General features: G+C 50.9%; 2 protein-coding genes across 3 annotated transcripts in view; one reads left to right on the plus strand and one right to left on the minus strand.

Moving 5' to 3' along the window:
* Positions 1–234: 234 nt before the first annotated feature.
* Positions 235–1,373, plus strand: LOC115103628 (serotonin N-acetyltransferase-like). Its single transcript, XM_029624472.1, has 3 exons — positions 235–400; positions 736–890; positions 1,068–1,373. Exons 1-3 carry the CDS (start codon positions 235–237, stop codon positions 1,371–1,373), a joined length of 627 nt encoding a protein of 208 aa, XP_029480332.1.
* A 1,395-nt stretch (positions 1,374–2,768) lies between these two features.
* Positions 2,769–27,053, minus strand: part of LOC115104212 (inactive rhomboid protein 1-like) — a 51,418-nt gene continuing 27,133 nt past the window's right edge. Inside the window, exons 2-19 of one of the 2 annotated variants that reach the window (XM_029625500.2) lie at positions 25,042–25,186; positions 24,551–24,690; positions 19,160–19,267; positions 12,420–12,639; positions 11,970–12,176; positions 11,198–11,323; positions 10,770–10,939; positions 10,280–10,531; positions 10,046–10,157; positions 9,180–9,254; positions 8,838–8,999; positions 8,606–8,706; positions 8,402–8,465; positions 8,206–8,300; positions 7,786–7,861; positions 7,045–7,145; positions 4,370–4,523; positions 2,769–4,116 (exon numbers count right to left, since the gene is read on the minus strand). In XM_029625500.2, the coding sequence (XP_029481360.1) occupies positions 3,697–4,116; positions 4,370–4,523; positions 7,045–7,145; positions 7,786–7,861; positions 8,206–8,300; positions 8,402–8,465; positions 8,606–8,706; positions 8,838–8,999; positions 9,180–9,254; positions 10,046–10,157; positions 10,280–10,531; positions 10,770–10,939; positions 11,198–11,323; positions 11,970–12,176; positions 12,420–12,639; positions 19,160–19,267; positions 24,551–24,690; positions 25,042–25,158 (2,700 nt within the window). In that variant the 5' untranslated portion in view covers positions 25,159–25,186 and the 3' untranslated portion in view covers positions 2,769–3,696. The remainder of the gene's footprint in view (positions 4,117–4,369; positions 4,524–7,044; positions 7,146–7,785; positions 7,862–8,205; positions 8,301–8,401; positions 8,466–8,605; positions 8,707–8,837; positions 9,000–9,179; positions 9,255–10,045; positions 10,158–10,279; positions 10,532–10,769; positions 10,940–11,197; positions 11,324–11,969; positions 12,177–12,419; positions 12,640–19,159; positions 19,268–24,550; positions 24,691–25,041; positions 25,187–27,053) is intronic. The other variant, XM_065006481.1, reaches the window with a different exon arrangement.

Consider the following 27,053-nt stretch of genomic DNA (forward strand, 5'->3'; position numbering starts at 1 on the left):
GCACAGAGCAAGATAACCTCAGATGTGTTTTTAGTGTTGGATTCAAAGACTATTATCATCATCAAACCACTCTGGAACAACAACAAAAACGGTCAAGAGGAAACCAACATCTAACCAAGAAAATATCTACATTAGTCTCTACAACAGAAGACTGGAAAGAGAGCTGCTGTACTTGTAAAGACAGGACAGAGACTGTTTCATCGTTATTATTCACCAGCCCAGTAACTGACCATCATGACACATCAGGCCAGCCGCTCTCCATTCCTCAAGCCCTTCTACACCAGGACCCCGGTTGGTGGGGTCATTCCGCGAACCCAGAGACGCCACACGCTCCCCGCCAGCGAGTTCAGGAACCTGACCCCACAGGACGCCATCAGCGTGTTCGAGATCGAGAGAGAAGGTAAGAATATCTCCAGATTCTACTGGTTACTCAGAAAATGTTGATTGTATAGGATTTGTTGGACTAGAGAGGCTTTTGGGTCTTAACAAAATGTTATCATTTCTAACACATAGCTGTCAGTCTCTACTATATAAATAGCTCAGGAAACTAAACAATGCCATAATACCACCAAATGTGTGTTTATCACAGATTTTTGTCCCAAAAAAATGGATTGTGAATGACATCAATACACTGTGAAAAGAGAACAAGCAGCCTGTAATCCCTGGTTGGTTCATCTTCCAAGATGATTCATCTGCTCACTGACTGACCGTGTGTCTCGTCTCTCCTCCCACCAGCATTCGTCTCTGTGTCTGGTGAGTGTCCTCTCACTCTTGACGAGGTGCTGAACTTCCTAAGTCAGTGTCCGGAGCTCTCCCTGGGCTGGTTTGAAGAGGGCCAGCTGGTGGCGTTCATCATCGGCTCAGGCTGGGGCAAAGAGAGACTGGGGCAGGTGAGACAGACACCACAATTTCCAGTAGCTACCTCCATTGTATATTTGGAATTGTTTTGCCCCCCAAAAAACAGACATATTTTTTTCATAATCTGAAAGGTAACCATCAATAAAATACATCTTTTTACTCTGATCATACCTGGTCATTAACCCTACCTTTGCCTTTCCCTACCCCAGGAGGCCATGACCCAACATATCCCAGAAACCTCGGCAGTGCACATCCATGTACTGTCTGTACACCGCCACGCTCGCCAGCAGGGTAAAGGTTCCATCCTGCTGTGGCGCTACCTGCAGTACCTGCGATGTGTGCCAGGCCTCCGGAGGGCCCTGCTGGTCTGTGAGGAGTTCCTGGTGCCCTTCTACCAGAAGGCAGGCTTCAAGGAGAAGGGGCCTTCTGCCATCACTGTGCCCAACCTCACCTTTCAGGAGATGGAGTACCATATCGGCGGAGCGGCCTACGCACGGCGGAACAGCGGCTGCTAGTCACTGCCGGCCGTCACCACCCCACTCATAATCACATCAACCCTAGCACTGGAACTCATCCACCATGTAAACATAGACTCTGGTCATCACAGGTGACCGTCCAGACCACACTATAGCATACAGACAGATCCACGCACCAACCTGGTCTCAGAGCATTTCATAATATTCTGTACGTAAATTCGAGACACTCCATTTAGTATGATAGGTTACATTTGGTGTGGTTACATAAGACAGATGGTTACTTAAGGAGGGTGGGCATGTAAAACGAACATCTAGCAAAGATTGCGAGTTCAAATCTCCTCACGGACAACATTAGCGACTTTTCAACGACTTACTACTTTTTAGCTACTTTGCAACTACTTAGCATGCTATCCAAAACTTCCCCTAAGCCTAACCTTAACCCTTTATGCAAACCCTTCACGTTTAGCTAACCTTTCACGTAACTCTAACCTTAAACCTTTTAGCTAATCTTCCCCTAAACCTAACCCTAACCTTAACACTTTAACTTAACTCATAAACTTAACCCTAACCCCTAACCTAGCTAATGTTAGCAAGCTAGCTAACATTAGCCACCTAGCTAGAATTTGCAACATATTACACGTTTTGTAAAATCCTAATATATTGTATGTTTTGCAAATTCTGAACATATAATACGAATTGTAAATCGTAATATCATACTAAATGGATTATCTCAGATTTACATACAGAATCATATGAAATGCTCTGAGACCAGGTTGCAACCACAGGTGCTCCATGAGAGAAGGCACTGCCCCATCAATCTCAGCTGCAGCACCAGCAGGCTCCGAGACACCATCTTTCAGTACCTCACAGACAGCATCCCGACCCCCTGCAACATAGAGAGGGGACATGCACCATCGCATGAAGGGGACAAGAATGGGTTTTCTTAGAAAACAGCAACAGAAAGAAAAACCAATTGTTCGTGATAGAAGACAGAATCAGAATGTTTGAGATGCAATGTCGAGTTTCTGCATACTTTGTGTATACGTCATTGAATTATCAACAGTTCGAATTTTGCAGTCCCAAAATTCTTCATTGTAATTATGCTTCGTTTTGAGAGTATTTAAATGAAATGTTCCTTGCCACAAATCGTACTTTGTAGTACTATTCTTGTTTGAGGTTTGTATTACTACTAATACTACTATTAATACTACTATACTATTAATACTACTAATACTACTATTGTTATTGAGATACTAACTCTACTATTGTTATTGAGATACTGTTACTGAGATACTACTATTATTGAGTTCTCTGAGTGTGATGTAAATACCATTTTATTTTTCTAAACCCTATTAGTCCTCTAGTGTGTTGAACTCTTTGGCTGTTGCTCATCTTTTCGTATTAACACTATGATGTACTAAGGCAACAAAGGGAAACGATGCCACTGATTTTATAGCTCCTCATACTCCCTTTAACATTGACATACATCACGAAAACAGTGGTGCCTTCAACAAAGCTGATGGTTAGCGAACGGTAACTAATGTTCATGTCTGAAAGTAAAGGGCAGCATCAGTCACCACAGAAAATCAGACAGACTTCACTGACGGATTTCTTTTCGAAATTTTTTTTTTTTTACTGTTGTATTCAATTACATATGAGTAGATAGGTAGCTAAAACACTACCTTGTTTCAATCAATCATTACTTCTTAAGAAGCAACAAACCAATAAAAGGATAGCATTTGAGTGCTCAACGTATTTGTAACAAAAATATGGCAGTAGTTGGTACATTTATCAGCAAGGCACCAAAGGTATTAATGTCTGATTTGTTTGTCCCTGGTTGTTTTGAGAGGTTGCCTGAATAATTACAAAACCTACTCCTGGATTGTGAGTGTTAAAAACATGAAAATAAAAATTAAAAAATTTGAAAAACATACAGAAATATTTCCTTCTGTCTATTGTACCAGTGATGACTCCTCCAAACCCTGCCTTATACGTGAAGAGAGAGAGAAATGTGTGAAGGGCTTAGATAAGGGGATAGACCATACCCTTCTCTCATTGGTCAGTGAAGGAGAGAAGATGGTGTGTGTGGGGGGGGGTGAAAAGAATGTGATTAATGCAAGTCCTCATGACGAGTGCAGTGGCATTCCTACTTATTCATACAGACAGACCGAGTAAAAAACACAAGCATATTGTCATCAGAGTTCAGTTCACAGAGCCAGAGGAGAGGGAGCTCCGCACAGGACCCCCCCCCTCCTCTTTAGCCACACGATAGGGCAGAACAGAGACAAGGATTGGTTGATAACACCTGCCAATCGATGCCTCTTGACCTGACGCCCCTCCTCTGGCGCTACCTTCCCACTCCTCAGTGGAGGTGGGCGTTGAGGTCATACTTCTCACAGAACTTGTCTGTGAAGGGGATGCAGGTGAGCAGTTCACACCAGTCACACTTGATGGGGTAGACATAGAAAAGCACCACGAGGCCGGCGAACAGCCCCAAGAACACCACCAGGAAGACGATGATCTGCAGCCGCTTGCGGTACATGTCCATGCGTCCGAAGCTGATGTAGGGCAGGAAGGCGAAGGACAAGAAGAAGCCAGAGATGAAGCCAAAGATGTGGGCAAAGTTGTCGATCCAGGGCAGCAGGCCGAAGGCGAAGAGGAAGAGCACCACACACAGCAGCTTGATGAAGGCCCGCCACGGCTGGGCCAGGATCTGCCAGCTCTGGAACAGCTCCACAAACAGGCAGGCCAGGATGCCAAACTGGGAGCCTGCCGGACCCACCTGACGGAGGGAGGGGGAGAGAGAGGGACCGGTCAGTCAGTGGAAAAGGTCAACATAGAAATACTCAGCACCTAGACACATTCTATTAGACACATTCTATGAGCTGCACAAAACAATGAAAGACCCCCCCCCCAGTCTGAACCATACATCTAGTCTGTCTCATCTGACACTATTACCAGTCATGTGTTCTGAGCTGTCCAAATTGAAGCCTACATATTGAGGTGTGTGTGTTAGTGTGTGTTATGGGGGAGACCTCTGCTCTGTAGGGCAGGAAGATGGCGCTGGCTAGGTTGCCGGTGATGCCAGACAGGATGTATACGATGGAGATCCTCAGCCAGCCTGCCAGCTTCTCCAGGTCTCTCAAGATGGTCATCTGGAAGCACACTGACACCATGCAGTGAAGGATCCTACAGGGGGACAGAAAGACACGTTACACCACGCAGTGAAGGATCCTACAGGGGGACAGAAAGACACGTTACACCACGCAGTGAAGGATCCTACAGGGGGACAGAAAGACACGTTACACCACGCAGTGAAGGATCCTACAGGGGGACAGAAAGACACATTACACCACGCAGTGAAGGATCCTACAGGGGGACAGAAAGACACACTACACCATGATGTGAAGGATCCTACAGGCAGTGAAGGATCCTACAGGGGACAGAAAGACACGTTACACCATGCAGTGAAGGATCCTACAGGGGGACAGAAAGACACACTACACCATGATGTTAAGGATCCTACAGGGGGACAGAAAGACACGTTACACCACGCAGTGAAGGATCCTACAGGGGGACAGAAAGACACATTACACCACGCAGTGAAGGATCCTACAGGGGGACAGAAAGACACACTACACCATGCAGTGAAGGATCCTACAGGGGGACAGAAAGACACACTACACCATGATGTGAAGGATCCTACAGGGGGACAGAAAGACATGTTACACCACGCAGTGAAGGATCCTACAGGGGGACAGAAAGACACGTTACACCACGCAGTGAAGGATCCTACAGGGGGACAGAAAGACACGTTACACCATGCAGTGAAGGATCCTACAGGGGGACAGAAAGACACACTACACCATGATGTTAAGGATCCTACAGGGGGACAGAAAGACACGTTACACCACGCAGTGAAGGATCCTACAGGGGGACAGAAAGACACGTTACACCACGCAGTGAAGGATCCTACAGGGGGACAGAAAGACACGTTACACCATGCAGTGAAGGATCGTACAGGGGGACAGAAAGACACGTTACACCACGCAGTGAAGGATCCTACAGGGGGACAGAAAGACACATTACACCATGATGTGAAGGATCCTACAGGGGGACAGAAAGACACGTTACACCACGCAGTGAAGGATCCTACAGGGGGAACAGAAAGACACGTTACACCATGCAGTGAAGGATCGTACAGGGGGACAGAAAGACACGTTACACCACGCAGTGAAGGATCCTACAGGGGGACAGAAAGACACACTACACCATGATGTGAAGGATCCTACAGGGGGACAGAAAGACACGTTACACCACGCAGTGAAGGATCCTACAGGGGGACAGAAAGACACACTACACCATGATGTGAAGGATCCTACAGGGGGACAGAAAGACACGTTACACCATGCAGTGAAGGATCGTACAGGGGGACAGAAAGACACGTTACACCACGCAGTGAAGGATCCTACAGGGGGACAGAAAGACACGTTACACCACGCAGTGAAGGATCCTACAGGGGGACAGAAAGACACGCTACACCATGATGTGAAGGATCCTACAGGGGGACAGAAAGACACGTTACACCATGATGCGAAGGATCCTACAGGGGGACAGAAAGACACGCTACACCATGATGTGAAGGATCCTACAGGGGGACAGAAAGACACGTTACACCATGATGCGAAGGATCCTACAGCGTGTATGCGTGTGAATGTAAGAGTATGTCCTCTGCATGTGATGGAGGGATCCAGCTAATCCGGCTGCTGTGAGAAGACACCTCCACAGCCAGCCAACCAGAGATCTCTAGTTTATCCAGCATCGATATGTCACTGCTGTCTGTCTATCTCCTCAGGCCTAATGAGGGCTACTGCCTGCAGAGAGGACATTTCCTTCAATTACCCCGGGGAGGAGAGAGGAGAGAGGAGAGAGAGAGAGAGAGAGAGGAGAGAGAGAGAGAAGAGAGAGGAGAGAGAGAGAGAGAGGAGAGAGAGAAGAGAGAGAGGAGATAGAGAGGAGAGAGAGAGGAGATAGACAGAGGAGAGAGAGACAGAGGAGCGAGAGAGAGGAGAGAGAGACAGAGAGAGAGAGAGAGAGAGAGAGAAAGAGAGAGGAGATAGAGAGGAGAGAGAGAGAGAGGAGAGAGGAGATAGAGAGAGAGGAGATAGAGAGGAGAGAGGAGAGAGAGAGGAGATAGAGACAGAGAAGAGAGAGGAGAGAGAGGAGAGAGAGAGAGGAGAGAGAGAGGAGAGAGAGAGGAGAGAGAGAGAGGAGAGAGAGGAGAGAGAGAGGAGACAGAGGAGAGAGAGGAGAGAGAGGAGACAGGCAGCAGAGAGATGGAGGACTGCTACTCTGCTCCCTCCTCTTCCTCCGGGTGGCACGTTAGTGTACACACTCAGCTTCTTCTACTAATATAAGCTCATGACATCTGCGCTGTGGGACCACTGACATTCTGACTGAAGAAGTCAAAGACATTAATGAGGTGCTTGAAGAAGGAGTTATTGGAGAAAGTGTACATGACACATAATGAATCAGTGAGAGGACACATAATTGGTCACCCAATGGAACGAATCGTAGGCCACCCTTCTGCCTCATTATAATACAGCTGCTCCAGGGATGTCTAACAGTACAGTCCCGGTCGAATGTATTAAATGCTGCTAAGATGGACAGAGGATTTGTGATGAAATGGCAGAGGCAGGCAGCCACTTACCCAGCGTGCAGGAAGAGAGAGAGCCACAGTCTGTAGAACTGGTCTGGGATCTCTGGGTTGAGGAAAGGCAGCAGGCCACACACATCATCCATGCAGTGAACCTGGGGGAGAAAGACACGGGGAGTAGGTAGACTACATCACATACAGGACACCATCTCTCTCTTTGTCTCTGTACACACACACACACACACACACACACACACACACACACACACACACACACACACACACACACATAGCATACAGATACCCACCGGATTTACAATAACTTATTTTACTGCCATGCTGTTCTAAGACAAACATGTCGCTGCAAGTACCAGTAGTAGAGGATGGATTTTCATTTGACACATATTGTGGAATGAATACATCCTGTTTATAATGAAGAGCCTTCTGTGTGAATATATTTACTTGTGCCCTGGATATTCTGTAGCTCAGAGCAGAGGGGATTACAGTGAGGACAGTTTGCCTACTCAGTAGGGTATTGTGTGGCACCCTGGTGGGTGATTAAACACTATCCACTCTGACAGCTTAGATCTTCCTCTGCTCCTCAACGGCTGCCTCCGACTCAGCCTGTCTCATTAACCTAGTCGGAACGGGGCCGGGGTTATGGTCCGCGTTATGTATTTTGTAGGACTCGGGCTATCGTATCCATCATACTAGCTAGCCACTGAAGATGACTTGGCAATATCCTAACGCAACGTAATAGTCCGATATTCATGGGGTAGAGAGATGCTTACTTACTTGGGAGCAGAGAGTAGCCTCCTCGTGGAAGTAGCCCTTCATGAAGTCACAATACTCCCTGGACGTGATCTCACACCTGAGGAACGGGAGAACCACAGCATGACCTCGAGGCCACACACTCCCTTGACTCCTCCCCTTCATGTGCACTGACAGGTCATGAACAAGACACATGGTGACCACTACACTGCTTACATATTGCTGCTTTACCAGATCAGTGCAGATGAAGGCAAGAGGGGAGAGGAAGTCCATGTAGATTATTGAGATGCAGCCCCCTGCCTTGTTTAAGCATCCATCTACATGTACCACAGACACAGGCAAATCAACACCACAGTGTCTATAGTAAATAGACCCCCAGGAATGTGTGTGTGGTGTCTGGCGTGACTGTTTGCATGTTTGGTTTTGTATGTAGGCTCTCCTCACCTCCCTTTTGTGCCGATGCAGCAGGGCCGGCCTGTGATGGTGCAGTCTATGTGAGGCAGGTTGGTGTGGTTCCCTGTGTTGTACCTGGTGCAAACCTAAAAACACAGCCAGAGGTAACAAGGAGACACTGACTGATTGACAGGTCCTCTGACCTCTCACCCTCTCATCGTGACCAACGGGGTTACACAATACTCACTGGCCACATGGTGATGTCGTCAGGCCATTCATGCGGTGCCACCGATGCTGGCTCGAGACAAATCCTGTTGTGGGGTGAAAAATATTGATGAAATATTAGTATGGATACACAGTTCAGTCCGTGGTCCCAATAAGCACACAGTGCAACAACAGTAGCATGAGGAGTGTGACGGCGTACTGCTGAATGTCAGAGTGGTTCTCTCACCGGGGGTCCTGATGGCACACTGAGCCGTACTGCCTGTCTCTGCCCTCCAGCTGAGGGGTGCTGGGATGACCAGGCCACTTCACCCACACGGCCAGAGTACTCTGAGGCAAAACAAAGATCGAAAGGAAAAAATATTGACCCCTAAATAGCTCTTTCGTGGAGGTAGAGTACAAAAGAGTGAGAGAGAGAGAGAGCGAGAGAGAATAGGTCGGCTCAGGGACTCACGACTCACCGAACACTCCTCCTCTGAGGTCTGTAGACAGCCGGAGCGGTCGTTGCGCACACAGCAGGCAGAGTCTCTCTCTATGTCTCTCTTGTCCCGGATCAGGTCGTGCACCTGCTGGTCCTGACGCATGCAGGGAGAGTACTTGGCCCCCAGGTGGATCAGAGCCTCCTAACGAGGGAGACAGATGGCATGCAGACAGTGAGGAATAGACACATAGAACACCATCCCTTTATCAGGCCTAGTTAAAGCGCTCAAATAAGTACCTTCCAAACTGAAAGGATAGGACATATCTGGTCATGGAACAGAATGTTTGAATGAACAAAAGGGGAGCAATGTGAATGTGCTTACTGAACTGGGCCCGACCCAGAAGTTCTCTTGTTGTACAAACTTGACATTTTCATATACACCTTTGTTTCTTAGAACCTGCGGAGGAAAACATTTCACATTTCAAGTTGATCCTGGAAGGATGGAATAGAAGGTCATAACGACTGTAAGGCCATTGTAAAGCTGTAATGATTCGTTCAGACGTTTCTTGATTTTAGTTTAGGATTATTTGATTGAAATTTTACTGCACGGTTAGGAGCTAGTAACACAAGCATCTCACTGCACTGTTAGGTGCTAGTAACACAAGCATCTCACTGCACTATTAGGAGCTAGTAACACAAGCATTTCACTGCACTGTTAGGAGCTAGTAACACAAGCATCTCACTGCACTGTTAGGAGCTAGTAACACAAGCATTTCACTGCACTGTTAGGAGCTAGTAACACAAGCATTTCACTGCACTGTTAGGAGCTAGTAACACAAGCATTTCACTGCACTGTTAGGAGCTAGTAACACAAGCATTTCACTGCACTGTTAGGAGCTAGTAACACAAGCATTTCACTGCACTGTTAGGAGCTAGTAACACAAGCATTTCACTGCACTGTTAGGAGCTAGTAACACAAGCATTTCACTGCACTGTTAGGAGCTAGTAACAGAAGCATCTCACTGCACTGTTAGGAGCTAGTAACACAAGCATTTCACTGCACTGTTAGGAGCTAGTAACACAAGCATTTCACTGCACTGTTAGGAGCTAGTAACACAAGCATTTCACTGCACTGTTAGGCGCTAGTAACACAAGCATCTCACTGCACCCGCAATAACACCTGCTAAACTGCGTACGCGACCAATAAACTTTGATTTGATTTGACTAGGGAAGTGAGGTGGTACTCACAGAATCAACCGTCTCGTGCTGGGAGAAGCCCACGGGGGCGATGCCATAGATGCAGACAGCCAGGATGGTGATCAGCAAGTGGACAACGGTGATCCAGTACGTAAAGAAAGGCCTGATGGAAACACAATGTCCATATTAGAAAACAACGGTTTAAACACAGAAGTGCTCTACTCTACACCGATGGTCTCATGTATTAAACACGCTGAGCCTCAGCATGGTCTTAGAGACCATTACCTATGGTCATCCATGTCCTCTATCTGCCTCTTCACATAGCTGTCGATGCGCTTGCGGTAGGTGCGGTTGGTGAGCTTCCCCACCATGCCCAGCCCGTAGGGCCTCTTCTCCCGAGCGAACAGCTTCTTGACGGGCACAACGATGCGCTGACCCCGTCGCTGTCCGTTCACACTCACCACCTCCTGCCGCAAGGGCACCTTGGGCGGTCCTGGGGTTCCCTCTTTGGCCTTACGCCACCCTCGCTCCAGAGGCCTGGGAGGGGAGGGGAGACAGAGAGGAGGGGTAAAGCCAGTTTAAAGAGGAACCCACCACAGAAACACCCGTGGGGAGAGTGTAGGTTCTCTTTAAACCGAAACACTGTGTCATCACAACTGAATGGTTCACTGAGATGCTCTGGTGTATTGGATATTGGCAACAGGAAACCAAAGATACTCTAGTCATTTCAGATGTTTCGGTGTACTTGTTGTCATGATGAGTGTGCCTGACTCACAGCATGAGATGGCTCCTTTCCAGTTCACTCTTGTCCAGAGCGCTGCCGGTCAGCTCCGTCTCGTCCAGCTTACTGCCCTCCTCCTGCACCACATCCATCACAGCCGCGTCCGACGGAGACTCAAACACCTCGTCAGCGTACGTGGACAACTCCTCCTGCATCAGATAGTCCTGGGGGAGGGATTGGGAGGGGGTAGGCCAGGTCTGAGAACAGTAGTGGGTGGGAACTAGGCACAGGAGAGTTCCCTGGTCAGCTCACACATGGTTTAGGAAGAACTCCTGGTCCTAATGAAAACACACACTAACTGGTCGGCCAATCACAGGCCTTTAGACTCTATCCCAGGTTGCAACTCTGTTAGAGACCTCCAGGGGGTGCTGTATGCCTGAGATGAGTTTCTAACTACAGAGTAGACGAGGACATGTCCTTACTCTGGCGAAGAAGGATGTGTCCAGCTCATCAGGTAAGTCCACCTCGTCCTCCTCCATGAAGCTGGCAGGGGTGAAGCTGCGTCTCTGCATCCGCCGCAGGGTGGCGTTTTCCCGCAGGGAGCGCCCCTGAGATGCACACACACACACTATAAGCTGTCACCTAGCACAGCAGGACGATACGGAGCTGACCGGTACACACACACACACACACACACACACACACACACACACACACACACACTAACATTGAGTTGAGTGTATTTTTGCATGTCAGAAAATGTTGGAGACAGTACCTCATAATTATAACACATGCATAGTAGGCATATCAGAGCTTGAGGAGCCATGTTCGTTCATTCCTCCACGTCACTCTTGCACTTCCAAAACGGTAAGCTCTTTCATAACCGTAGTCCTAAGCACAGCACTGCTGCTCTTGAACATGCAACACAGCACATATCGTGGTCTCCCTCAACACTGAATGACACAACACAACACAGAGATAATGTCTCCTTTAGAAAAGAAATGTGTCCGCCCCCGATGGAACTCGGTGTTGTTCTAGAACGCCGGAGGCCGACTGATTCCACACAACTGATCAGGCCATGCTGTTTCACCGAGGGTACCTTATCGATTAAGGGAAGAGTTTGGTCATAGTGGTACTGGGTGGGTATGGTTTGGATCTGTGTGTACAGTACAGTAGAGGGCTTTAGCAGCTGACAGTCTCTAAAAGAATGAATCACTTCCTTCAATAGAATGTCTCGTCACACAGCAAGCTCACCTTAACCAGAGCTGCTGCTGCCCTGAAGCTCATCTTGGCGACAGACTCCCTCTTGCGTCGCCGCGGCAGCCGGTTGAGGCCTGAGCGGGAGGAGGTGAAGGAGCAGAGGGAGGCGGCGCCGGGGGTGACGGGGGTCTGGGGCACGCTGTAACCGTCCACCTCCTCCACCATACGGAACGCACGCCCCCTCGCCAACGGGTCCACGATCTGAAGATGACAGACACATCGGTTAGGAGCGGGCTATCTAGGACTGAGTGTATATTGTGAAACTGGATTGTGGTCGAATAATCTACCGAGATTTTAATTGAGAAAATACTGTGGGTACCACAGGAGACAAATATTGATACATCCAAACATATGTTGTCAAAGATCCACAATGAAACCCTCACTGAAGTACAAAAGTACTATAGGCATTATGACCCAAATATATAGATGACAGAGGTATCATACCTTCTGCATGCCAAAGGCGTGTGCTGAGGAGGGTACGTAGAGGGGCGGGGGCGTCTCGGTGCTGGTCAGAGAGATGTTGTCCTGACTGGACAGGTCCATCTGCCGGATCACCTGGGGCTTCAGACGGCCATAGCGCATGCTGCAGTGGCGCAGACTCTTCCTCTGCCATTTCTGAGTGGCATCGCCGTCCTTACTGACCCCGAACCAGTCCGCTGTGCCCCTGACACCACAAACACCAGCCACTCAGTCCGCGGGAAGCACACATCTCATCTCATAAACTCCACCCTACCCACAGAACTTTCTCTGGTCAGCTAGTTCCCCAGTACTTCTCTCATAGAGGGAGTCTGTCAACTCCAGCTATCTAACACAGAGTGCATCAGTAAATGGCCAGAGAGATTTAGAGCTGTTATTAGATGTCCCTCCTCAAAGCCCTGTTCGGAAGACTGGGTGGGCAAACATGCAATGGACCGATAACGCCACACTTCTCAGGAAAAGAAAAAATGACTAATTGTTCTTGACTGCACTAGTGATAGACCATCAGCCAGAGAGAGGGAATAAGCCCGGACATGTTCCAGTCCAGGCACACACCCACCCACACACACACACGCACACACACCCACCCACCCACACACACACACACACACACACACCGTCTCTCTCATGGGTCCGGTGTATATTGTATTACTTTGCCTGCCTTTGCAGCATTACAGCACAGTAATAAAGTTAAACATTTGAATCAATGTAAAAGACTGAACTTTCTCGACTCTCAAAGCATGCTGGAGGCATTCTGTTGCTGGAAGAAAATCTGTCCATTTCCTCCAGATGACTAACTTTAGAATAAAGACATTTTTGGAATGGACTATTCTATTACAATTTGAGTTTTACAACTATTTTACAACCTGGTTCCTTGCACTGAAAGTAGTCTATGGGCCAGGATAAACTCATCTACAGTTCAGTTCTCTTTAAATATCCACTACAAACTTCAGCTAACTTTAGCCGCTACGGACTTTTTTCTTTTAACGAGTCGGGCTCCCGACGTGAATGATATACTGCTCTCCCGGGAACAGACCCAGATTCTTCGGAGAATTTGTAGGCGACCGAACTTCTACGAGCAAACGTGCAATCTTTGGAAAATAAAATTGTCGTCCTACGTGGAAGATTAAACTACCAACAGGACATTCAAAGCTGTAATATCTTACGCTTCACGGAGTCGTGGCTGAACGACGACCTTATCAACATACAGGTGGCTGGCTATACGCTTTATCGGCAGGATAGAACAGCGGCGTCTGGTAAGACGGCGGCAGACTATGTCTTTTTGTAAATAATAGCTGTTGCACGATATCTAAGGAAGTCTCACGGTTTTGCACGCCTGAGGTTGAGTATCTCATGATAAGCTGTAGACCACACTATCTACCTAGAGAGTTTTCATCTGTATTTTTTGTAGCTGTCCACATACCACCATAGACTGATGCTGCTACTAAGACGGCACTCAATGAGCTGTATTCAGCCATAAGCAAACAGGAAAACGTTCACCCAGAGGCGGTGCTCCTTGTAGCCGGGGACATTAATGAAGGGAAACTTAAATCTGTCTTACCAAATTTCTAGCAGCATGTTAAATGTGCAACCAGAGGGGGGAAAAAGTCTGGACCACCTTTAGCCACACACAGAGACGCATACAAAGCTCTCCCTCACCCTCCATTTGGCAAATCTGACCATAATTCTATCCCCCTGATTCCTGCTTACAAGTGAAAATAGCAGGAAGTACCCGTTACTCGCTCAATAAGGAAGTGGTCAGATGAAGCAGATGCTAAGCTACAGGACTGTTTTGCTAACACAGACTGGAATAATGTTCCTGGATTCCTCCGATGGTATTGAGGAGTACACCACATCAGTCATTGGCTTCATCAATAAGTGCATCGATGACGTCGTCCCAACAATGACTGTACGTACATACCCCAACCAGAAGCCATGGATTATAGGCAACATCCGCACTGAGCTGAAGGCTTGAGCTGCTGTTTTCAAGGAGTGGGACTCTAGCTTATAAGAAATCCCGCTATGCCCTCCGACGAACCATCAAACGGCAAAGCATCAATACGGGACTAAGATCGAATCGTACTACATCGGCCATGACGGATGTGGCAGAGCTTGCAAACCATTACAGACTACAAAGGGAAGCACAGCTGAGAGCTGGCCAGTGACAGGAGCAGCTAGCAGACTAGCTAAACTACCTCTATGCTCGCTTCGAGGAACATAACACTGAAACATGCATGAGAGCACCAGCTGTTCCGGAAAACTGTGTGACCACGCACTCTGCAGCCGATGTGAGTAAGACCTTTAAACAGGTCAACATTCACAAGGTCAGAGGGATTACCAGGACATGTACTGCGAGCATGCACTGACCAACTGGCAAGTGTCTTCACTGATATTTTCAACCTCTTCCTGTCCGAGTCTGTAATACCAACATGTTTCAAGCAGACTACCATGGTCCCTGTGCCCAAGAACACTAAGGTAACCTGCCTAAATGACTACCGACCCGTAGCACTCACGTCTGTAGCCATGAATTATCCCAGAGACCCACTCCAATTTGCATACCGCTCTAACAGATCCACAGATGATGCAATCTCTATTATACTCCACACTGCCCTGTTCCACCTGGACAAAAGGAACACCTATGTGAGAATGCTATTCATTGACTACAGCTCAGCCTTCAACACCATAGTGCCCTCAAAGCTCATCAATAAGCTAAGGACCCTGGGACTAAACACCTCCCTCTGCAACTGGATCCTGGACTTCCTGACTGGCCACCCCCAGGTGGTAAGGGTAGGTAACAACACATCTGTCACGCTGATCCTCAACACAGGGGCCCCTCGGGGGTGCGTGCTTAGTCCCCTCCTGTACTCCCTGTTCACTCATGACTGCACGGCCAGGCACGACTCCAACACCATCATTAAGTTTGCCAATGACACAACAGCCTGATCACCGACCACAACGAGACGGCCTATATGGAGGAGGTCAGAGACCTGGCCGCGTGGTGCCAGGACAACAACCTCTCCCTCAATGTGATCAAAACAAAAGAGATGATTGTGGACTACAGGAAAAAGAGGACTGAGCACACCCCCATTTTCATCGACGGGGCTGTAGTGGAGCAGGTTGAGAGCTTCATGTTCCTTGGTGTCCACATCACCAACAAACTAGAATGGTCCAAACACACCAAGACATTCGTGAAGAAGGCACGACAAAACCTATTCCCCCTCAGGAAACTAAAAAGATTTGTCATGGGTCCTCAGATCCTCAAAAGGTTCTACAGCTGCACCATCGAGAGCACCACTGCCTGGTTTGGCAACTGCTCGGCCTCCGACCGCAAGGCACTACAGAGGGTAGTAAGGACGGCCCAGTACATCACTGAGGCCAAGCTTCCTGCCATCCAGGACCTCTATAACAGGCGGTGTCAGAGGAAGGCCCTAGAAATTGTCAAAGACTCCAGCCACCCCAGTCATAGACTGTTCTCTCTGCTACCGCACGGCAAGCGGTACCAGAGTCTAGGTCCAAGAGGCTTCTTAACAGCTTCTACCCCCAAACCATAAGACTCCTGAACAGCTAATCAAATGGCTACCCAGACTATTTGCATTACCCCCCCCTCTTTTACGCTGCTGCTACTCTCTGTTATTATCTATGCATAGTCACTTTAACTCTACCTACATGTACATATTACCTCAATTACCTCGACTAACCGGTGCCCCCGGTACCTGTACCCCCCTGTATATATTATCTCGCTATTGTTATTTTACTGCTGCTCTTTAATTACTTGTTACTTTGATTTCTTATTCGTATTTTTTTTTTAACTGCATTGTTGGTTAGGGGCTCGTAAGTAAGCATTTCACAGTAAGGTCTACTCCACCTGTTGTATTTGGCGCATGTGACTAACACAATTTGATTTGATTTGACAAGCTAACAATCAATGGAAGTAATGTTTTTTTTTGTTTTTTTAAATCTCCTTTAAGTAACATCAAACCAAACATGGAGCTGATTTGATTGTATTGTGTTTCGACGTTCCGAACATATTGCTCACCATTTGTCTTCTGCGGAGGTACAAGGGAAAACGAGCTTGGCTCAGTCATGGAGATAAAAGTGCTGAAAACACAAAGTCTCCCTGTTTGAAAAGAAGATGGAGAACCAGCTGTGAAGGACAAATACTTGGAACTTTGGTGTAAAATAATATTGCGATAGTTGATACGATATATCGTCAAAAATGGTATTCCGGTTAGTAACTACAACTGCCCACTGAACTTGTTTTCTCATGGCTCCCTCTTGTCCCTCTGCAGAAGACATATGGTGAGCAATATGTTCGGAACATCGAAACACAACAAAATCACAGTATCAAATTGCAATACATATATTATTGTGAGAATCATGATAATATCGTATCATGAGGTCCCTGGCAATTCCAAGCCCTACTCCCTAGCAACAGTTATTATAGCCCACTATACACCTACTGTACCTGTTGCATGAAGGATTATCCTGGGTAATATGGACAGATCATTTGAAATACTGTGTCCTGTGTTCCTCTGGGTTGTGGATGGATGTACTATCTCTATCAATCTGTTAGTGACATGATTGAATTTCTGGCATTCCAGACCAGCTGCCCTGTCCTCCAGGTCGTGGCGTGTCATCAGAGTGTGTCAGCCTGGCATCCGTGACCTCAGAGGCTATAAATAGACCTCTGCCTGATGGAACATCTGGAGCACCTCTCTCCCTCTCCCCCTCTACCTCTCCGGCTCTCTCTCTCTACCTCTGCCCCTCTCTCTCTCTCTCTCTCTCTCTCTCTCTCTCTCCCCCTCTACCTCTCCGGCTCTCTCTCTCTACCTCTGCCCCTCTCTCTCTCTCTACCTCTGCCCCTCTCTCTCTCTCTCTCTCTCCCCCTCTACCTCTCCGGCTCTCGCTCTCTACCTCTGCCCCTCTCTTGCTCTCTTCCTCTGCCCCTCTCTCGCTCTCTACCTCTGTCCCCCTCTCTCGCTCTCTTTCTCTGCCCCCTCTCTCGCTCTCTACCTCTGCCCCCTCTCTCGCTCTCTACCTCTGTCCCCCTCGCTCGCTCTCTACCTCTGGCCCCCTCTCTCGCTCTCTTCCTCTGCCCCCCTCTCTCGCTCTCTACCTCTGCCTCGCTCTACCTCTGCCTCGCTCTACCTCGGTCTCTCTCTCTCACTTTTTAGTTGCATGGGAAACATATGCTTATCAAATTAGATTTGTTTTCAAATTCTTTGTGGGTCTGTGTAATCTGAAGGAAATGTGTGTCTCTAATATGATCATACATTTGGCAGGAGGTTAGGAAGTGCAGCTCAGTTTCCACCTCATTGTGTGGGCAGTGAGCACATAGTCTGTCTTCTCTTAAGAGCCAAGTCTGCCTTTGGCGGCCTTTCTCAATAAAAGGTCTCTCCCTCTGCCCCTCTCTCTCTCTCTGCCCCCCTCTCTCTCTGCCCCTCTCTCTCTCTCTCTCTCTCTCTCTCTCTCTCTCTCTCTCTCTCTCTCTCTCTGCCTCTCTCTCTCTCTGCCCCTCTCTCTCTCTGCCCCTCTCTCTCTCTGCCCCTCTCTCTCTCTCTCTGCCCCTCTCTCTCTGCCCCTCTCTCTCTCTCTCTCTGCCCCTCTCTCTCTCTCTCTCTCTCTTTACCCCTCTCTCTCTCTCTCTCTCTGCCCTCTCTCTCTCTGCCCCTCTTTCTCTCTCTGCCCCCTCTCTCTCTCTCTCTGCCCCTCCCTCTCTGCCTCTCTCTCTCTCTCTCTCTCTGCCTCTCTCTCTCTCTCTCTCTCTCTCTCTGCCTCTCTCTCTCTCTCTCTCTCTCTCTCTCTCTCTCTCTCTCTCTCTGCCCCTCTCTCTGCCCCTCTCTCTCTCTGCCTCTTTTTTTCCGTGAGCTGTTGTTTTCTATTGAATCATATAATCTGTACATTCAATAAGGATAACAATACAATGTTCTCTGCCTCTGCCAGTCTAATCTAATCAGGTGCTGCAGAAGGCCACGCTAACCCAACCCTGCCGCAATACACAAACTAACCAGAGTGGCTTAGTTTAAAGAGCAGCTCAGGTTATTTTAAGACTCAGTCAAACGCAATTATGGTCTTTTAGTGACTGTAACATCAAATCAGTGGACATGTATTCTATGGTCCCTAACTCAGACAGAGATTCATAAAGTCTGAGGCGACATTATTGTTGCTTAGTCTTTGGCCTGACCACAATGGTGGTTGTTGTGTATTCCAGGAAAATGTCAGGTCCCTGTGTTAGGACCCTTTATTATGACCAATTCCGTGTGAGTCAGATGTGTCAATGTGGTGAGTCATATAACAACACCAGTCATAGCACAGAGAGAAAACAACAGCCCCCCTGAAGAGGCTTATAGCTATAGGCAATGGAAGACAGTTCATTCAAGCTGTGCCTTTATGCCTGATGCAGTATTCTGTCTTACAGAGAGCCTGCACTCTGTTGATAATTCTCTCTGTTCTGAACTTCATACTCTTTGTACTCTCCAGATCTGAGCCACCACCAACATAACCTAGGACACAAACACTGGTGGGGTAAACACTTAGCTAAACCTTCCCTCTCCCCCCCATCACAAGATGTTCTGGCTCCTCATGGTTGCACACTGTATGTTACTGTATGCTACTGTAATGTAATCAGACAGGAAGTGCTGTCCTCATTGGCCAGTGTACTGTGGGCCCAGTCTGACCTCTGACCCCTGACCTCTGGCCTGCAGTACCTGAGCAGGGTTCTGGAGAGAGAGTGATGCTTCCTGGGGCCGTGGCGAGATGCCCGCTGACCCTTAACGGGCACTGTGTTAATCCGCTCAAAGTGCACCCTCCTGCTGCTGGAGACGGGCAGGGGTGGGGGGAGAGGGTAGGGAGGTGAGAGGAGGAGGAGGACAGGGGGAGAGGGTAGGGAGGTGAGAGGAGGACAGGGGAGGAGGGTAGGGAGGTGAGGAGGAGGAGGAGGACAGGGGGGAGGGGTAGGGAGGTGAGAAGAAGAAGAGGAGGACAGGGGAGAGGGTAGAGAGGTGAGAGGAGGAGGAGGACAGGGGAGAGGGTAGGGAGGTGAGAGGAGGAGGAGGACAGGGGGAGAGGGTAGAGAGGTGAGAGGAGGAGGAGGACAGGGGAGAGGGTAGGGAGGTGAGAGGAGGAGGAGGACAGGGGAGAGGGTAGGGAGGTGAGAGGAGGAGGAGGACAGGGGAGAAGGTAGGGAGGTGAGAGGAGGAGGAGGACAGGGGAGAGGGTAGGGAGGTGAGAGGAGGAGGGAGGACAGGGGAGAGGGTAGGAAGGGTGAGAGGAGGAGGAGGAGGACAGGGGAGAGGGTAGGGAGGTGAGAGGGAGGAGGAGGACAGGGGAGAGGGTAGGGAGGTGAGAGGAGGAGGAGGACAGGGGAGAGGGTAGGGAGGTGAGAGGAGGAGGAGGACACGGCAGGGGGTGGGGAGAGCGTAGGAAGGTGAGAGGAGGAGGAGGACAGGACGGGAGAGAGGGTAGGAAGGTGAGAGGAGGAGGAGGACAGGGCGGGGAGAGGGTAGGAAGGTGAGAGGAGGAGGAGGACAGGGCAGGTCGGAGAGGGTAGGGAGGTGAGAGAAGGAGGAGGACAGGGGAGAGGGTAGGGAGGTGAGAGGAGGGAGGAGGACAGGGGGAGAGGGTAGGGAGGTGAGAGGAGGAGGAGGACAGGGGGAGAGGGTAGAAAGGTGAGAGGAGGAGGAGGACAGGGGGGAGAGGGTAGGGAGGTGAGAGGAGGAGGAGGACAGGGGGAGAGGGTAGGGAGGTGAGAGGAGGAGGACAGGGGGAGAGGGTAGGGAGGTGAGAGGAGGACAGGGGAGAGGGTAGGAAGGTGAGAGGAGGAGGAGGACAGGGGGAGAGGGTAGGAAGGTGAGAGGAGGAGGAGGAGGACAGGGGAGAGGGTAGGGAGGTGAGAGGAGGAGGAGGACAGGGGAGAGGGTAGGAAGGTGAGAGGAGGAGGAGGACAGGGGGGGGAGAGGGGTAGGAAGGTGAGAGGAGGAGGAGGACAGGGCAGGTCGGAGAGGGTAGGGAGGTGAGAGAAGGAGGAGGACAAGGCAGGGGGCGGGGGAGAGGGGGTAGGAAGGTGAGAGGAGGAGGAGGACAGGGCAGGGGGTGGGGGAGAGGGTAGGAAGGTGAGAGGAGGAGGAGGAGGACAAGGCAGGGGCGGGGGGAGAGGGTAGGAAGGTGAGAGGAGGAGGAGGACAGGGCAGGGGGGGGGAGAGGGTAGGAAGGTGAGAGGAGGAGGAGGACAAGGCAGGGGGGGGGGGAGAGGGTAGGAAGGTGAGAGGAGGAGGAGGACAGGGCAGGGGCGGGGGAGAGGGTAGGAAGGTGAGAGGAGGAGGAGGACAGGGCAGGGGAGAGGGTAGGATGGTGAGAGGAGGAGGAGGACAGGGGGAGGGGTAGGAAGGTGAGAGGAGGAGGAGGACAGGGGGAGAGGGTAGGGAGGTGAGAGGAGGAGGAGGACAGGGGGAGAGGGTAGGAGGTGAGAGGAGGAGGAGGACAGGGGGAGAGGGTAGGGAGGTGAGAGGAGGAGGAGGACAGGGGAGAGGGTAGGGAGGTGAGAGGAGGAGGAGGACAGGGGAGAGGGGTAGAAAGGTGAGAGGAGGAGGAGGACAGGGGGAGAGGGTAGGGAGGTGAGAGGAGGAGGAGGACAGGGGGGGGAGAGGGTAGGGAGGTGAGAGGAGGAGGACAGGGGAGAGGGTAGGGAGGTGAGAGGAGGACAGGGGAGAGGGTAGGAAGGTGAGAGGAGGAGGAGGACAGGGGAGAGGGTAGGAAGGTGAGAGGAGGAGGAGGAGGACAGGGGGAGAGGGTAGGGAGGTGAGAGGAGGAGGAGGACAGGGGGAGAGGGTAGGAAGGTGAGAGGAGGAGGAGGAGGACAGGGGAGAGGGTAGGGAGGTGAGAGGAGGAGGAGGACACGGCAGGGGTGGGGGGGAGAGCGTAGGAAGGTGAGAGGAGGAGGAGGACAGGACGGGGGAGAGGGTAGGAAGGTGAGAGGAGGAGGAGGACAGGGGCGGGGGAGAGGGTAGGAAGGTGAGAGGAGGAGGAGGACAGGGCAGGTCGGAGAGGGTAGGGAGGTGAGAGAAGGAGGAGGACAGGGGAGAGGGTAGGGAGGTGAGAGGAGGAGGAGGACAGGGGGAGAGGGTAGGGAGGTGAGAGGAGGAGGAGGACAGGGGAGAGGGTAGAAAGGTGAGAGGAGGAGGAGGACAGGGGGAGAGGGTAGGGAGGTGAGAGGAGGAGGAGGACAGGGGGAGAGGGTAGGGAGGTGAGAGGAGGAGGAGGACAGGGGAAGGGTAGGGAGGTGAGAGGAGGACAGGGGGAGAGGGTAGGAAGGTGAGAGGAGGAGGAGGACAGGGGAGAGGGTAGGAAGGTGAGAGGAGGAGGAGGAGGACAGGGGGAGAGGGTAGGGAGGTGAGAGGAGGAGGAGGACAGGGGGAGAGGGTAGGAAGGTGAGAGGAGGAGGAGGACAGGGCGGGGGAGAGGGTAGGAAGGTGAGAGGAGGAGGAGGACAGGGCAGGTCGGAGAGGGTAGGGAGGTGAGAGAAGGAGGAGGACAAGGCAGGGGCGGGGAGAGGGTAGGAAGGTGAGAGGAGGAGGAGGACAGGGCAGGGGGTGGGGGAGAGGGTAGGAAGGTGAGAGGAGGAGGAGGACAAGGCAGGGGCGGGGGGAGAGGGTAGGAAGGTGAGAGGAGGAGGAGGACAGGGCAGGGGGTGGGGGGAGAGGGTAGGAAGGTGAGAGGAGGAGGAGGACAAGGCAGGGGGCGGGGGGAGAGGGTAGGAAGGTGAGAGGAGGAGGAGGACAGGGCAGGGGGCGGGGGAGAGGGGTAGGAAGGTGAGAGGAGGAGGAGGACAGGGCAGGGGGAGAGGGTAGGATGGTGAGGAGGAGGAGGAGGACAGGGGGAGAGGGTAGGAAGGTGAGAGGAGGAGGAGGACAGGGGGGAGAGGGTAGGGAGGTGAGAGGAGGAGGAGGACAGGGGGAGAGGGTAGGGAGGTGAGAGGAGGAGGAGGACAGGGGGAGAGGGTAGGGAGGTGAGGAGGAGGGAGGAGGACAGGGGGAGAGGGTAGGGAGGTGAGAGGAGGAGGAGGACAGGGGAGAGGGTAGAAAGGTGAGAGGAGGAGGAGGAGGACAGGGGAGAGGGTAGGGAGGTGAGAGGAGGAGGAGGACAGGGGGGAGGGGTAGGGAGGTGAGAGGAGGAGGACAGGGGGAGAGGGTAGGGAGGTGAGAGGAGGACAGGGGAGAGGGTAGGAAGGTGAGAGGAGGAGGAGGACAGGGGAGAGAGGGTAGGAAGGTGAGAGGAGGAGGAGGAGGACAGGGGGAGAGGGTAGGGAGGTGAGAGGGGAGGAGGAGGACAGGGGGAGAGGGTAGGAAGGTGAGAGGAGGAGGAGGGAGGACAGGGGGAGAGGGTAGGGAGGTGAGAGGAGGAGGAGGACACGGCAGGGGGTGGGGGAGGCGTAGGAAGGTGAGAGGAGGAGGGGAGGACAGGACGGGGAGAGGGGTAGGAAGGTGAGAGGAGGAGGAGGACAGGGCGGGGAGAGGGTAGGAAGGTGAGAGGAGGAGGAGGACAGGGCAGGTCGGAGAGGGTAGGGAGGTGAGAGAGAGGAGGAGGACAAGGCAGGGGCGGGAGAGGGGAGGAAGGTGAGAGGAGGAGGAGGACAGGGCAGGGGGTGGGGGAGAGGGTAGGAAGGTGAGAGGAGGAGGAGGACAAGGCAGGGGGCGGGGAGAGGGTAGGAAGGTGAGAGGAGGAGGAGGACAGGGCAGGGGGGCGGGGGGGGAGAGGGTAGGAAGGTGAGAGGAGGAGGACAGGGCAGGGGGAGAGGGTAGGATGGTGAGAGGAGGAGGAAGACAGGGCAGGGGAGAGGGTAGGATGGTGAGAGGAGGAGGAGGACAGGGCAGGGGAGAGGGTAGGATGGTGAGAGGAGGAGGAGGACAGGGCAGGGGGCGCGGAGAGAGGGTAGGATGGTGAGAGGAGGAGGAAGACAGGGCAGGGGGAGAGGGTAGGAAGGTGAGAGGAGGAGGAAGACAGGGCAGGGGAGAGGGTAGGATGGTGAGAGGAGGAGGAAGACAGGGCAGGGGGAGAGGGTAGGAAGGTGAGAGGAGGAGGAAGACAGGGCAGGGGGAGAGGGTAGGATGGTGAGAGGAGGAGGAAGACAGGGCAGGGGGAGGGTAGGATGGTGAGAGGAGGAGGAGGAAGACAGGGCAAGGGGAGAGGGTATGATGGTGAGAGGAGGAGGAAGACAGGGCAGGGGAGAGGGTAGGATGGTGAGAGGAGGAGGAAGACAGGGCAGGGGGGGAGGGTAGGATGGTGAGAGGAGGAGGAAGACAGGGCAGGGGGAGAGGGTAGGATGGTGAGAGGAAGAGGAAGACAGGGCAGGGGGAGAGGGTAGGATGGTGAGAGGAGGAGGAAGACAGGGCAGGGCAAAAAAGAGAAGGAAAGAGGAGAGAAGAAGAGGTGGTGAGCAAGAAACAGCATCTAGAAAAGCGATAAAAACAGAAATAGTGCAAAATGGAGTAAAGCTTTGCAAGCATTGAAATTGTAAAGGGAAATCAAGTTTGAACATGCATTAGAATCATACACACTGACCAGACGAAGAACCAGGCATGCAGAGGGATTCCCAACTCATTCATTCAGACTGTTGAAGAATCAATGCACACAATCACAGCCACAGTGATTTCAACTTTTATACACTGTAATATGAGCCCATCTGCAGACCCAGACAGGCACTGATAAAACACACCACAAACAAGCACCTACAAATACCAGTCTGTCCTGTCAAACAAATACAGGTGTCTGGTAAAAATCAATATGCAATCAAACCGCCAAGCTGAAGTGGGTGGCAGCAATCAGGCAGAGAAACGGACATTATGGTCTCATGCCTTGTTACTGGCATCACACAAGTAGCCTACAGTAACACAAACTGGTCAAAAACATGCCATCCCTGACTAAAACATTGCTTACTTCACACCATCATGACAATTTCATCATCAAATATTTTCAGTGGGCCCACTGCTCAACACCAAAGATAACCAAATCCCATGGAGGCCATACGATTCCGGGTCACAACCATGATCTAACCAATCAAGGTGTCCTTCAGTAGCTCCAGAGCGTTGATATGTTCCCCTTACCTCTTGATGGTCTGTGTGATGGAGGACTGGCGTAGCAGGGGCGGCCGGCGAGGGTCAAAGAGGTCGCGAGGCGGGGACCGGAGGTGGGAGGGCTCCACTGGCATGCTGATACTGCGGAGGAAACCCTGACGCTTCACCGGCTGCAGTGGGGGGGGGGCATGGGAAGAGACAGAGATGAAGTACACACGATGAGAGCCATATTGCATGCAGAGATTCACATACAGTTACAACAGACCACAACACAACTCTGTGGGAGAGACAATGAGAAAGCAGGGAGAAGAATGGAGACAGAGACCCAGAGAAGAAGTGTGGGATACAAGGAAAGGCACACAGAGGGAGAGACAAATAAAGAGAGTGATTGAATGAGTGAGTGAGTGATATGGATAAAGAGTGAGATAGAGACAGGGAGAGAGAGAGAGAGAGAGAGAGAGAGAGAGAGAGAGAGAGAGAGAGAGAGAGAGAGAAGAAGAAAGAGAGTGTGTGTGCTGTACCTGGACGAAGGTGGGTGGCTCATCCAGGGACACCTGAGCAGTGGGAATGTCCAGTTTGAGCCATGGAGGCTTCTTCCTCTGCAGGCTGCTGGTGCTCTCATGGCGTGGTTCAGCCATGCTCCCAACCCCACCCCACGCCTCCCACCTACAGGGAGAGAGACAGATGAAGGGGAAAATGAGATTGATACATATCCATCCATCAAATGTAATCACATCGTCCCTCAGGAGTTTCATTTTAAAAGACTAATCAACAATTCGTAAATGAAAGCCTGAGAGCATCCCGCTAATGATTTGATTTGAAACTTTGATTTGAATAGCTTGTGTTGCAGAGTCATTACACAAGATGGTGCTGAAGAGCCTTGAGTCGCCCCATGTGGACAGGGTCTGCACTGCTATCGTAAAACCAGTTAGAAGAGCAGAGAGCGATTACCAGACCACAGCTGTTTGCTCTTACCCAGAAAGAAACACACGGAACCACTTAACAAAGCAATAAATATTTGTGCGGCGGGAGTGGGGAAGTTTATGATCTAAGGACTAAAAATGCCAGAGATTTAACTGAACTTAATCCCACCTTGTTGTTATATATTGCCCTATTCTAGGCCTATCCCCCGCCAGGCATTTGTGGGAGAGCCTAAATTGCTAGGTCTCTTCCCATGACGCAGCCTCGACGCCACGGGTGGTGCAATGAACCTCGCCGGCCTCCGTCAGAGAAACCTCCTCATCCCTAAAGCATCGTTATCAACAATCCTTCACTTCAGCTTGGGTTCTCTCACAGTCTCACTTATCTCTCTGTTTGTAATATCCTGTTATTATCCTCACTGCTGATTACGGTAAGATAGTACAGTGTCCTTCAAACACCAGGGTGGCAGTCTAACACCAGCGGACATTCTCCCCAGGGGCATCATAGGAGGACTGAAACCATCATTCCCGCGGTGAGATACATGAACGCGTAAATAAAGACTATTTCCACCAAGAAAAACACTGAAGAGTGCGCCATTGGGTAGTTCCTTACCAGAGAAGCTGTCATTAAAAAAAAAATGTAAACACTCTCCTCACTTGTCACATGATAATTGTCTTTCACAGACTCTCATATTGCTCAAATGCCCCACAAGACGAGGGATGAGGGCCCTAATGTGGTCTTGTGCCTTCACTTCAGCAGCATCAGAGGGCTATGAGCGGGCTGGCAGCAGTCATACAGGGTCACGCATCCCCCTTCTATGGTTACAGAGCTTTAGGTCCTTGGAAAGTCCACGGCAATGTCAAGCACATCTGCTTTGCGTTGCATTTTAACACACTGCAGGCTCCTGTTTTAGCCCAAGTGATGATGGGAGTGTTCATGTGAAACATAAATCCTGCCACAGAGCCAGCGAGGCTGACAATGGAGGGCAGTGGAGGGAGGCAGGAGTGAAACCCCAGGCCGGAGGCCCTGTCCACGGATAGAGAGGAGAGGAGAGAAGGTGAGGTCAACCACACTGCTAGTAACAGCAGCCTGGTCCCAGTCAGCCAAGCCATCATTGACGGCTGGTGTTCATGAGCCATCGGTTCACAGCAGGACACACATGCAGTCAGTCCCATCCTGACCTGTCCAATCATGTGTGAAAATGGTCTGCAACACACAACTGGGTTCAAGTAGTATTTGCTTTATGTAAATACTTTAACTGAGTTTGATTGAGCTCGCCTGGTGCAATGGAACCAAGGGAATAGTACCAAAAGTGCAAACCCTGCCAATATAGCACTCCGTGTAGCCTCAATCAAATTCAGCAAATATTTGAAAGAAAACACATACTATTTGAACCCAGGTCGGACACAGAGAGCGCGTACTGAACAAGTCCATAAGCTTGTGGTAAATAGCTAGCTACTGTGAAGACAGAGCCAACTAGAGGTCGGTCACTTCACCCATGGACGCCATACTGAGACATTCTGCCCCGCTGCACAGAGTGTAGAGAGGGCTCTGTGGTGGAATGCTGTCCGACCACCCCAGCCTTTATGTCTGGTCAGGAGCTCTGGGCTGT

This window comes from Oncorhynchus nerka, linkage group LG21 (assembly GCF_034236695.1).
Source record: "Oncorhynchus nerka isolate Pitt River linkage group LG21, Oner_Uvic_2.0, whole genome shotgun sequence".
Classification (NCBI taxonomy): Eukaryota; Metazoa; Chordata; class Actinopteri; order Salmoniformes; family Salmonidae; genus Oncorhynchus; species Oncorhynchus nerka.